Here is a 12,844-nt window from a genome sequence, read left to right as displayed (position 1 = left end):
TAAGATCAACTTTATTGCTTTATTTAATCAATTGTATCCAAAACATCACTTCAACATGTGGATAATTTTAACAATGACATACTTTAGTATTCTGGTATTATCTTCAAAGCTCAGTGTCTTAGATTCTCAAAACAGGTATTAAATTTCTATGAGAAAGGGCTGACCTGTATTTAAAATTTATAGTTGAAAAAATAGACTCATATACCAAAGTTCCTAACATACTGAAGAATTTTCTAAAAAGTGAATCAAGTTAATAGCCCTTAAGTTAAATATAACTAAAAATTCAATCCCACAGTTGGGCTGACTGCATTTCCTATGTTCCAAAACCTCTGTGGCCAAGTGACCATGTACTGGACAGTGGGGGTGCACAGAAGTGATTTGTCGAAGTGGAGTCCCCAGCCTGGCAGCATCAGCATCAGCTGGGAACTTCCTGAAATTCTCAAGGCCCACCCAGGCCCACAGAACCAGAAACTCTGGGGGTGGGGTCGGGTGCCCCTCAAACAAGCCCTCTAGGCAATTCTGAACATGCGGAAGTCTGAGAACCACTAGTTCAGAACACACACCAACTAAGACAGCCCGCAGAAATAGTTTTCATCACTTCCTTGTGGAATGGAAAAAGCCCACCCCCACCAAATCATGCTTTGAGGCTCTGAAACCAGGAGTAATTGCCTGTATTTTATTAATCTAGGAGCAAGAGGAGGTCTGGATGTATAGGTAGATGACCAGTGGGTTAAGATCAGGACCCAACTCAAATGACATTTTGCTTCACTGTTTCCCAAAGTCCCGGGTTGAAGGATATGGGGCTCTCTCATGGACCATGGCCATGACTGGTGTCTATATGGCCAAAGGGCTGTTCTCAGTGGAAGAGTGGCCACATCTAAACAAGGCCCTTAGCAAGGTACATGGCCTCCCCCCTTTCCTGGGCTCATGTAGCTGTCACCACGGAAGCCACAAGATGAAGACAGAGTGCAATCAGCTGTGTAAGTGACAGAAGGTTCCAGAACACTGGGTTCTTTGGGGACTCAGGCCAGGGCAGAGCCGCTCTCTTATCTGTCACACCCCTTCAATCCTTACGGCACTTTACTTGGGAGGCAGGAGGGAGGAAGCAGAGGTTGACGGAGCAGCTTAGCCTAACTTAGAATATCCATATCCTTCTATTTATTTTGCCAAAATTTGTACATTTTACTGGAAAACTTTTAATGACATTCCCGACCGTTTGTCATGAGTAGTACAAAGGCACTAGAGCACAACTTTGCCTACAAAGCTAAATATACAAAACAAGTGAATGTGCCAGTATGTGCAGATAGTCCCATCATCTCTTTACTTTCCACCTGAAAGAGAGCAAAAGAACAGCTTATTTTTTAGGTCTGTCTTGATTAACCAGGAGCAACTGATCATCTAAAAGCTCTAGGCCGGGCAGCCCAGGTGGCTCAGCGGTTTATTGCCACCTTCTGCCCAGGGTGTGATCCTGGGGACCGGGATGGGGTCGCCCATCAGGCTCCCTGTGTGGAGCCTGCTTCTCCCTCTGCCTGTGTCTGTGCCTTTCTGTGTGTCTCTCATGACTGAATAAATAAAATCTTTAAAAAAATAAATCAAAATAAAATAAAAAATAAAAGCTCTAGGCCATATAAGGTATTTTAGCAACCAGCTATAAAATGTTACTGCTAACTATGCTCCATGCTAGAATGAACTGTGTTGGTAATTCAGGGTTTGAGAGCACACACAACCAGACCCTTATCCCTCCTTAAGACTAAGCCAATGGAGCACGCAGTTAATCAGTTGGTTATTAACTGCATGCACTGCAGTGACTCCTCAGTGCTCGCCACTCGGACAAGAACTGTTCCTGCTGGTACAAAGCAACCATACTTGTGCACGCTGTTTACATCAATACCTGAGTCGCTGAGCCCGCCAAATGGTAGACAGCCTGTGTAAAGCTCCTGATGGCTCGGATTCAGAGGCTCTGGCAGCTGCATACCTACACAGAAAGGCAGACCAACGGTCACCGACCCCTCCGTCAGCTTACCTGGAGACCTATGTGCACAGTGAACCCTATGCTCTGTCCAGGTACAGATGACACGAGAAATCACCACTAACTACAAGGTAAACCCATGCTTCCATATTCATTCAACAGCAGGTTTAGGCAAACATCTCCACTTTGAGAAAGGTACTCTTGCTTATACCACTACCAAATGGGATAGATTGTGTCCCCACAAAAGATAGGCTAAGCCCCGTACACTCAGGACCTCAGAATGTGACATCTAGAAGTAAGGCTGTCACAGATGTACTCAGCTGAGATGTGCTAAGAGTGCAGAGGTGTGGGACCCTAATCTAGGATTGTCCCCTCATAAAAAGGGGACATTTGGACACAGACACACAACGGAAAAGCAGGTGATGGAGGACACAGAGGTTGGGAGAGGCATCCACAGCCAAGAACGGCTGAGGACTGTTGGCAGACCACCCGCAGCTTGAGGGGATGGCCTGGAGTGGGCTCTCCCCACAGCCTTCAGAAGCCAACCCCGCCATACCTCCAACCTGTACTTGTGTCTCCAGAGCCAGAGAAAATGAACTTCTGCTGTTGAAGTCACGCAAGCTGCGGTACTTTGTTTTGGCAGCCATAGAAAACAATACAACTAGAATCCAACTTTAGTTTAAAATCCAATTTTAATTTAGATTATATTCATCCAAACTCCTACAACAAACACCTCACCTCAACAACTTAGGTCAGTACAATTCTCAACGTTGCCCTATCCCCACTGCTGGGGTCAGGCAGGTCCATTGATGTCACTGTACGTGAGCCAGCACATCAGAGCCAGCCTCTCTTCTCACCCGGCTACGCTGATGGGGCGGCTCCCGTGCTTGCAGCTGTGATCCAGAGGGTGTCTATGCTGAATGCAGAAACTGCCACGACACTGGTCACAAGCCACCTGCAGCATCTCTTTCTTCTTGCACCCCTCTTTTGAGCACCGGTACATAAAAATCTGAGAAGGCGAGAGTTGCTTTAATAAGTAATTATTTAAGAAGCCCTTAAAACAACCAACACTGAAACTAGAAACAGTTTTTAGCTACATGAAATGAAGACATCAAAATTTCATTCAAACATCTGCCAGGTAAATAGGTGAGTACTAACTAAGGAAATGGGAGAGTTTTAACAAACACAAAAATAGCATATTAAGTTGGGTATTCATGAGAGATGATCAGAGGTGTTCTCAGCCAAAAAAACCCCCACAAAATCCAGGGGAGTGGGGACTAGGGACATGGAGGGAAGGAGGCTAAGCCTGTGGCATCATACACAGTCCTACAGAAGGCAACTGGTTCCAGGGGCATTCCAGGGAGCTAAAAATTTATATTCCCTATACTCATTATATTATTAGAGTTTTGGGGTGGTTTTTTTGCAGGGGTGATGTGGGACACAAGGGAGTGATACAAATTCTCAAGCACTGCTGACTCTGTGAGGTAAGGATGTTGACCAAAAGGTACCCACATAGAAGCCTGAGGCAGCCCTCCAGCAAAGACAGGCAGGCACAGGCTGCCAGGAGTGACCTGATGATATACAAACAGCACAAGGATATAGGGTGCCTGCTCCAGGAGAGCAAAGGCAGGCATGCACAACCTGGGGCTAGGAGAGTGGGGACAGGGGATGGGCTTGGGTCACAAATCTAGAGTGAGCCAAGAATGAGGAAGACCTTGTTAACTGAGGAGGAAGGCATGCCAAGTGGAGCTGTGGCCTTACGTAGAGACAGGGAATTTTTAAAAGAACTTCCAGAGGGCCTGGAGTAGTATGAAGAGAAGGGGGTTATGGAGGATGACTGGGGTCAGCTGGTTAATAAAAGGTTCTGGGTGCTAGGCGAAGACACACAGAGCTTATTCTCTCATGTTGGAGGCTGAAAGCAGCAAGACTTTATAAGCCTTATGCTTATATATTGCAATTATTGTGTATTTAATGTAACATGATAAGGTAGTTCCTAACTATAAGCCAGGATCCATGACTGGAAACCGGGACGTAGGCCTGATGAAAGCCAATTTCCTGGAGACAAGGTCCTTCAAAGCCTATGTGGTTATTTTGGAGAGCAATAGGAGAGGAAAGCGGGAGCAGGGCATCTGAGAAAAACCACCTGAGTAACCTGGTAAGGTGTTCAAGAAGGGCAAGCTGCAGAGCTGCCTAAGACCAGACCCCATGAAGGCCTGAGAGGCTGTGAGAATCTGCAGTCCAAGGGGAGAAGGCACAAGTTATGTGCCATCATTGAAGGCAAATTCACTTTGAGTCTCCTTAGGCTTCTGGTTAAGGAAGGGAAACTGAATACACATACTGGCTGACTCCTCCCCAAATACGATGAAAACAACAGAAGATTTTTTGAAAAGGGGTATACCCACAAAGGCCGGGAATAAGAAAACAGCTACAAGATTTCAGGAAAAAAAAGCACACAAACAAGTAGCAATGAACCTGGCAGATATGAGAAAGCCAAATTGTAAACTAATGGGGAAGGTCAAGAAGCACTCCAATTCATGAAACAAAACCCCGAAAGGCTCAGAAATCAGCAAGCTCAGGGTGCCTTGGGACACAACAGGAGAAATGGCTGCAAGTCCAAGCAGCAGACCTGCACCTGATGCCAGCAGATGTGTACTCAGCAGAGGATCCAAGAGAGGCTGCTGGCCTGGAAGTGCAGCAATGGGCAGAAGGACCATGAGAATCATGGGAGGGGCACCCAGAAGCCAGTAAGGACTTCACACTCCCCGCAAAGGAGATGTGAGTGTTCTTTCTACCTGGCTCCATAATCCTGGAAGTCAGAGTATGCTCCCCAGGAAGGAAACAGAACACCTTCTCTGGGGAATTTGATTAGCCCAAAAGAAAGACCTGAAATCACAAAGCATAAAAAGTGGACTGGGCAGATGACCTGCAGCCAACGTGAGAGTCCGCACTGCTCCCACCATGCAAGTGAGCAGTCAGCTGCAGGCTGGCACATGAGAAGGACACTCACTGTGATGCAGATAAAACACCCTGGACAGAGAATTCACAGGTAAAGAAAACTTGGGAGAAAGGAGACCCATCCAGGAGGTTCAGCACCCAAGGAACAGGAGTCTAGAGGAAATCCAAGAATCTAAGACGGCATTCCAAATGGAAACACTGGAGTTTCCAGTTTGGGAGGATCCACTGCCTGCCTAGCAGGACAGATGAAGATAGATCTACGCCAGCAACAGTCAATGTGAAGCTTCTAAATTCTGGGATGGAGCGGAGAGGGGTGGGGCCAGGAGAGAGCCTCCAAGCTGCCAGACTGAAACTCATCCCACAAAGGACCAATGTAGAACAGCAGGGGAATTCTCTAAAGCAACAGCAGAAGCAAGAAAACAAACCAACACCTGCAAATATTCAAAGATTTCAAATCAGGCTGTTATCCCTGGGCAGCTAAGCAAGGAGAAATGGAGAAAAAAGACCCAGCAGGATATACTATCTCCTATTTATCTTCCATGGTCCTTCCCAAGGAGCAAGCGGGGCCTATGACTCCCCCCAAATAAGGGAAAAACAAAGAAAAGAAAACACAAGGCATAGGAGGCTTGGGACCCACAGTTAGGGAGACAGACGCAGAAACGAGGACCTAGCATAAATGCAGAAGGAATCTCTCAGCTGTGTCCTCAGAGACGGAGGCCTGGAACATCAGCCTAGGAGCCCACTCCACGTCTGCTGGGAAGGTGGCGTTAAAAGATGTGGCAGCATAGGAATGGGGGTAGGGGGACTCCGTGCTCAGCCCACACTGTGGTCAACAGGTAATGCCCCAAACTACAGGGCAGCAAGACAAACTCAAGATACAACAACACGTGGAGAAAAAAATAAGAGTTGAAACCACCTGCTACGTAGAATAGGGACCTACTGTTTTTTCCTGACAGAATTTACTCCAAATGAATAAATGCAGGACTCACAAAGACACTGACACTACAAAAGCAAGAAAGCTAAATGTTCAAACTTTTATGTATCCTTTTTCATTTTCCTAAGAGGAGCTTAGGAAAAGTACACATTAACAGAATGGTTCTAGAAACCACATTAGCTCTCCATCTTGGGAGAAAAAGGTGAGAATCCTAAAGGTAGCAGATCTCAAAGTAGACTCTAATATTCAGAGTACTTGAAAGTATTTGTAAAAAGCCAAGCCATCACAACATGGGGAAAACACAGACACATCACAAAGGTTTTATCTTGCACGCAATTAGGACTATAGATCATAGTCAGATAATTGACCTTTTACCTTCTACAGAAAAAATAGCATTCACAGGGTGATCATAACCTGTCCTTACCTTCTCTTTCTTCCCAGGAAGGTAGTTACAGTCTCGATCAATGTGCTCACCAACCACCACATCTGGTATCTCTCCCTTTTTTACTGGGACTGGGTTGTTACAAAGTGGGCATACTGGGACCTGAACATCCTGAAAATGACAAAAGAGGATATTCCAGATTCAGACAATCAAAACTCACAAAAGAAAGTGGTATGGCATCATAGTGCATCAAGAATCACATAGAGTACACACACTGATCTTTCCGCTGCTCATCAGAAGAGGACACTGTTCACATAAAGGATTAACAGCAAAGCCAACCCTACAGATTCAGGATAGAGCTGCTCAAAGTGGAATCCAGTGGAATTTAATCATAACAGAGTATTAACCAGTTGTGGAAAAGACCATGAGATAATCAATAAAAGGCAGCCAAGAAGCTGGTGAAACTGATCTGGTCTCAGAGCACCAGGGCTGTCTGTCTTGCATGACCTCAGTGAGCAGTGACAGAGCCCAAACACCTCCAGATGGAGAAAACATAACAGAAGAAAACACTAGCCCCGAAGACCCCCTAGCTCCCTACAACTGTCAACAGCCTCTCCAATCTTTTTGTTGCTTTCACATGCAGGGAGACTCACTGAGCTAACAGCTAGGCACACAGCTAGGCTGAGCTCTCAGGTACATAATGACCATCCCAGCCCAAGATTGTGGGGGCTCTGGAGGAGGAACAAAACACCCAGTGGCTGCATGCCTAGCAGTGAAAAAACCTCAGAGCCAAGGCAGGAGCTAAGAAAACCTGGCTCAGCAAGAAAACAGAGGTGACAACTGATATCCCAACAGGTAATCACAGAATTCTGGGGCCTATACTGTCTGCAGGGGCTGAACTCAAGGATCACCCAGGACTTCCTCAGTTGACAAGTCTGCACACTAAGAAATAAAGCTTTACTAACAATCTCTAGCCAGACTCTCCCTATCTACGGAAGACGGAAAGGTCAAGCCAACAATAAACTAGGTAGTGTGGCCTAGTCATCATGGCCTGGGTAAATATGACTCACCCTCCCCCGCCCCCTATGATGACTTAGAAGGGTCAGACCCTGGCCAACACTAATGGAAGCATGTAATAATGCTAAATCATTCATGTTTCTAACTGCCATTATAGGGAAACAGCAGGACAGATAAAATAACCTCTAAACCACTAGAAACAAAATGAATATAGGCTGGGGGCCACCTACAAAGTCAGTAACAGAGATAGCACACTTTTGTTGGACTTATACATGTTCGTTTTCTTAGAGTCCTCCTCATCTTCCCGTTTCTACCAGGTACTCTTTGCCACTAAATAGGATCCCAAAGCTGTAAAGTTACCCAGATAAGCATTTTTAATACTTTCCAGATTAGACACTTTGTCAAGTCTTAAACCGTTTCCTGTGCTTCATAAAGCCTCTGCTAGGTTTTTCCTCAGCATAATCAGTGAAAGGAATGTTTTAACATGCGAAGTAAGCTTTGAAGGTTTGGATACAACAATTTAACTTCAAGATCCCCTTAAAAAATGCAATCTGTTGCTTAGAGCTGTGCCATCCAGAATTTCCTGTGATGGTGGAAATGTGCCATATCTGCACTGCCCAATACAGTAGTTACTGGCCACATGTGGTTGCTAAACACCTGAAATGTGACTAGTGTGACTGGGAAACTGGATTTTAAGTCTTATTTCATTTTAATGAAAATATCAGCTATACCTTGTCTTATGTTTACTACCTGGACAGCGAAAATTAGACTCTTTGGAATAAAGTACGATAAATTACCTTCTTGAATGCAAAGGGACATTTGTGTGCAGCACAAGTAAAATGATCTTTACAGAAATCTTGTTTACATGCATCACATTTAAACGGAAGAAAATCTAAAAAAAAAAAAAAAAACAATAGCATTTTAAAGATTAGAACAAAAGAATTACAGATCATGTTAAACATTTATTTACCTGCAGTGAGTTCTTTATGCCTATCAAACATATCCTTGAGGTGGCACATGTGAGAAAAATGTAATTTCATGATGCCAACAGTAACAAAGAATCTATAAAGCTATCTTTTTTTTTTTTACAAAAAAATATCTTTCTTTTAGAAAGAGAGAGGCTGCCCAGGGCAGGAGGGCACAGAGAGAAACAAGCAGACTCCCCGCTGAGCTTGGGAGCCCATGAGGGGCTGGATCTCACAACCCTGAGATCATGACCTGAGCCAAAACCAAGAGTCAGATGCTTAATGGACTGAACCACCCAGACGTCCCTATAAAACTATCTTTTCAAGAGACCATCCCATGTAGTATCACACTTAAGCAGCACACTTCTATCCAGTTGGCTTTGGCCCTGGTACCTGGCCTTGGGTAGACAGTGAATAATAATACTGAACAGAACCTGCACCTCAGGCCAGCCTCCCAACACTGAAAAGCCACGAGGGCCAAAACCCAGAAAACAGCTAATTAATCAAATAGACAGTTCTCCCTAACCAAACAGTGAACGTAACACACATTTCCTATTAACAATCTCTTAAAAGTGCTTACCTAGCTGTTTACAAGTTTTTTCTGAACAATGCTTCCCCAAATCAGGGAACTCCATTATGAGAACGTGTCCAAAAGCACAGACGGCAGAGGGATGGATCACCTACAAGAATTAAAGTAGTTAGGAAAGAAACCATGGCCATAATTTCCGTCCCTGGGGTGCCTAACTTCGGACTAAGAAAGTCTACAAAGATGCTCTGTGGGAAGAATCCGATGCCCAAGTCATCCTGCGCCCCTGGGAGGCACTAAAGTATCGGATTCTCCAGGCCTTTCAACAAAGAAAAGCAAAGCAGCTCCAGCACAGGTACCAGCTCGTTCTGAACCTACCCCCTTAGGACACCAATTTCTTCTTGGCCCTTTAAATTCCCCTTGAAAAAGCTCACCCGGAATTCAGGCTTGCTTTAAACCGTTCTGACTCACGTTGACAGGGCTTTCCCATGTTCAATTTACGCAACTTCCCACAAGAAGCTGGGCCACAATTCCATCGACCGAGTCTACTTGTTGACATACACAAAGCCGTCACCAAGGGCTAAAATCACGTTGACAGCACTATCCCGAGGCGCTTCAACTCCGTCCCTGCGGTCCTCCTCCCTCTTGTCCTGAACTTTACTTAAGAACTTACTCCCGAGACACCACCAACTCGGGAGTGGAAGGGTGGACACTGGGAGGACGAGGAGGGGAGCTCGTGACACGCCTCACGAGAGCCCTGCCAGCCTCAGCACCTACAACCCTATCAAGAGGTCCCCCCAGGGGGATCCCCAGGTGGCTCAGCGGTTTAGCGCCTGCCTTCGGCCCAGGGCGTGATCCAGACGCAGGATCGAGTCCCACATGGGGCTCCCTGCATGGAGCCCGCTTCTCCCTCTGCCTGTGTCTCTGCCTCTCTGTATCTCTCATGAATAAATAAATAAAATCTTAAAAAAAAAAAAGTGCCCCCAGAAGTCAGGGTCTGCGTGCGGTCCCCGGGCCTTGACACAGCAGCGGTGAGAGCCCCCGAACATGGGCTCGTTCGGCTAGCACCTGAAGCCTTTCCCCGACACCGTCCCCGTCCCCCCGACCCGGACCCAGACCCGGACCCGGACCCGGACCCAGACCTGGCTGTCGTCGGGGGCCCGGGCGGCCGCGGAGACGAGCGGGAGGCGGCGGAGACGGGAAGCCGGATGTCCCTTCCAGCAGTCAGCCGCACGGTACGGGACCAAAAGGCTGACGAAAACGGAATCCAACGGACAGCACCGCGCCGTCCAAGCCCGCCGACGAGCGAAGCATTGTGGACAGCCAAACCCCCATTTATTCGCTGCCTCGGGATCAGAGAGCCGCCGCGGCCAGTACGTGCCCGGCGCGCCCTGATTACGTCACCGCCCGGCCGGCCAATCTCGCCCCACTGCGGCTCGGCTTTCCCGGCGCGCCCCCGAGACGTCAGCACCGGGCCGGCCAATCCGCTCCCGCCGCAGCCCCGTCGGCCCGCCCACTCGCTCCCCCGCCTCCCTTCTCGAACAGTCCGGCGGCTTCTCGGAGCTGCTGAGTCACTGTGAGGTCGCTCTGCGCAGGCGCACTCGGTAGGCCGCGCGGCGCGGGCAAGCTGAGTCAGGGTGGCCAGGCCACCGCTCCACGCGTGGCAGGGTGGAGGGGCGGCCTCGCGGAAAGCCGCACCCGGGGAGGGCCGGAGCCTGCGTCGCAGAGGGGCCGCCGCGAGGTACGGAGCCGGCACGGCCGGGCGGAATGGGAGGGGGGGCCTGGCCTTGGGTAGACGACGCCCTCTGCCTCGACGGGAGCTGGCCTGTCCCCACGTCGAGGGCTCCCGCCCCCTCCCACCGCATCCCCCCCACCCCATCTTCTCTCCCCGGGTCCCCTCCCAGCATCCCCTCCCTGGGTTCTCTTCTTGTGTCCCTTCCCCTCACCATGTCCCCTTACCTGCTCCATCACTCCCCTCTGCTCCCCCTACAAACGTGTGTGTGGTAGTTTATCCCCCCACCCCTCGGGAGTGTGTGATTTTGTGAGGTTCCCGCAAACTGAATGAGCAGGTGCTCTCAGGGGGTCTTGCCAGGTTAAGTTTCCCCAGAGCCTCTGGGCTCGTCCAGCCATCAACCCCTAACCGTGTTTTAAATGCGTTTCTGTTTAAAGATAATTGGTGTTGATGTGTTGTTGGTTTTGTTCTCATTAAACTCATGGCCCGCGGTAAGTCTTGCTGAACCCGGCCTGCCCGCCGCTGCTCTCCGTGAGGTGCATCGCAGCCTCCTGGTACTTAGGAAACTGGACAGCACTTAAGCGCCGGCTTGAAGGCCACTTGAAACCACAAGATCGCCACCAAAACACAAAAATACGGAGTCGTAACACTAAATAGGCTGTGGAACAGAAGCTTCCTTAACCACATCAGAACTGAAACACGAAAGAAGGCAGGTGTCGTCGCCTTGTCCCACCTCAGCTGGAAGTATGTTCCTCGGGCAACTCAAGTCTTTTGCCACTCCGCACAAGTTGGCCAATAACTGCTGAAGTACCGCAAATACTGATTTTGGAGTTACAAGTAAATTTGGCAGATAGGCAAGTTCACAAACGTGGAATCCACAAATAACAAGAATCAGGTGTGTGTGTGTGTGTATTTGTACGTGTACATGCCCATTTTCCTTGGTCTTTTTCTGAGCCATTTGAGAATATGCTATAGACCCGGTTACCCATCACCTCCAAATACTTGCATGTACATTTCCTAAAAGCAGATACTCTTACACAACCATTCTGTAACCATCCACACGAGAGAATCAGTATTAAAACAATATTAGGGCAGCCCAGGTGGCTCAGCGGTTTAGCACCACCTTCAGCCCAGGACGTGATCCTGGAGACCTGGGATCGAGTCCCATGTCGGGCTCCCTGCCTGGAGCCTGCTGCTTCCTCTGCCTGTGTCTCTGCCTCTTTCTCTGTTTGTCTCTCATGAATAAATAAATAAAACCTTTAAAAATAACAAATAAATAAATTTTAAAAAACAATGTTAAAGTCCAGTCCATAGACTCCATTGCATTTTGCCAACTATGTCAACGTCTTTTTTTTTCCTTTCGGCTCCAGGGTCCCATCCAAAATCACATGTGCATTCTCCTCCATGCTAGGATAGGTCCTCCATCCTTTCTTTCCCTGACGGTTTTTATTAAAGATTACAGACTTTTCTATGACATGTCTCAGCATCCATGGATGTTTTCTGACGATCAGATGCAGGTCATGTTTCTTGGTAGGAATACTACAGGAATGGTATTTGCTGCAAGCCATCCTACCACAGGTGATACTCATCTTGGTTACCTAGTGACATAGGTGTCTGCTAGGTTTCTCCTTTTTTTTTTCATTTGTAAATGATTAGTATTTTGTAGAGAGATATTCCAGAATTCAACTGTAATTTTATTCCTTTTCAACCTTTGTCTAACGATTTTAAGCTTTAACAGTGACTTCTGCCTAGATCACTATGCTCATTGCCAAATAGTGCTTTTTATTTTTGCTAGAGTAAGCTCCACACCCAGTGTGGGGCTTGAACTCACAACCCTGAGATCAGGAGTCACCTGCTCTACTGACTGAGCTGACCAGACGCTCCCTAGGTAGTGCTGCTTAAAATGTCCACTGTTCCTTTCACATTTATTAGTTGGTATTCTATAAGAGAGATATTTATTTATTTATTTATTTATTTATTTATTTATTTATTTATTTATTTATTTATTTATTTATTTCAGTATGGACTCATGGATTTCTTTTACTCGGTGGTCATATTCTGTTCCTGTCATTGTTCATTTTGAAGGCCAGAGAGCCATGTCTAGCTGGCTCTTGAGTCCTTCTGACATGTCCCTGTCATCCTGTCATTCTTTGTTCCCTTTCCCACCTTTTAGCACAAGGTGCTCCAGCTTCATTTTGTACTCTTCCTGCTGCAGACCTGGAATCAGCCATTTCTCCAGGGAGCATTGTTTCTTTTTAATGGAGGATGGTGTTTAGAAATCAAGATTTGAGTATGTGGTGTACTTAATGCTAGTAGGGTGTCATTGCTTCTAGACCTTCTTGTGGACATGTGTCAGGAAGTGTA

At 47.2% G+C, this 12,844-nt stretch overlaps 1 protein-coding gene and 1 long non-coding RNA gene across 3 annotated transcripts; one reads left to right on the top strand and one right to left on the bottom strand.

Moving 5' to 3' along the window:
• Positions 1–10,147, bottom strand: ZFAND2A (zinc finger AN1-type containing 2A). 2 transcript variants are annotated; one of them, XM_038539681.1, is made up of 7 exons: positions 9,891–10,147; positions 8,803–8,902; positions 8,055–8,149; positions 6,283–6,411; positions 2,827–2,978; positions 1,892–1,975; positions 1–1,331 (listed from the first exon to the last, which is right to left on the bottom strand). In XM_038539681.1, the coding sequence occupies exons 2-7, from the start codon at positions 8,855–8,857 to the stop codon at positions 1,313–1,315; spliced, it is 534 nt and encodes a 177-aa protein (XP_038395609.1). In that variant the 5' UTR covers positions 8,858–8,902; positions 9,891–10,147; the 3' UTR covers positions 1–1,312. The 2 variants fall into 2 exon arrangements, with proteins under 2 accessions (XP_038395609.1, XP_038395610.1); XM_038539682.1 differs by lacking the exons at positions 1–1,331; positions 1,892–1,975 and having other exon boundaries at positions 2,643–2,978; positions 9,891–10,146.
• A 185-nt stretch (positions 10,148–10,332) lies between these two features.
• Positions 10,333–11,479, top strand: LOC119872326. The gene is made up of 2 exons (XR_005360345.1): positions 10,333–10,489; positions 10,918–11,479. It is a non-coding gene; the product is annotated as an uncharacterized LOC119872326 (long non-coding RNA).
• Positions 11,480–12,844: the final 1,365 nt, after the last annotated feature.

Source organism: Canis lupus, chromosome 6 (assembly GCF_011100685.1).
Source record: "Canis lupus familiaris isolate Mischka breed German Shepherd chromosome 6, alternate assembly UU_Cfam_GSD_1.0, whole genome shotgun sequence".
Classification (NCBI taxonomy): Eukaryota; Metazoa; Chordata; class Mammalia; order Carnivora; family Canidae; genus Canis; species Canis lupus.
The sequence above is the reverse complement of the archived record's forward strand: the minus strand, read 5'-3'. Positions and strand labels throughout refer to the sequence as shown.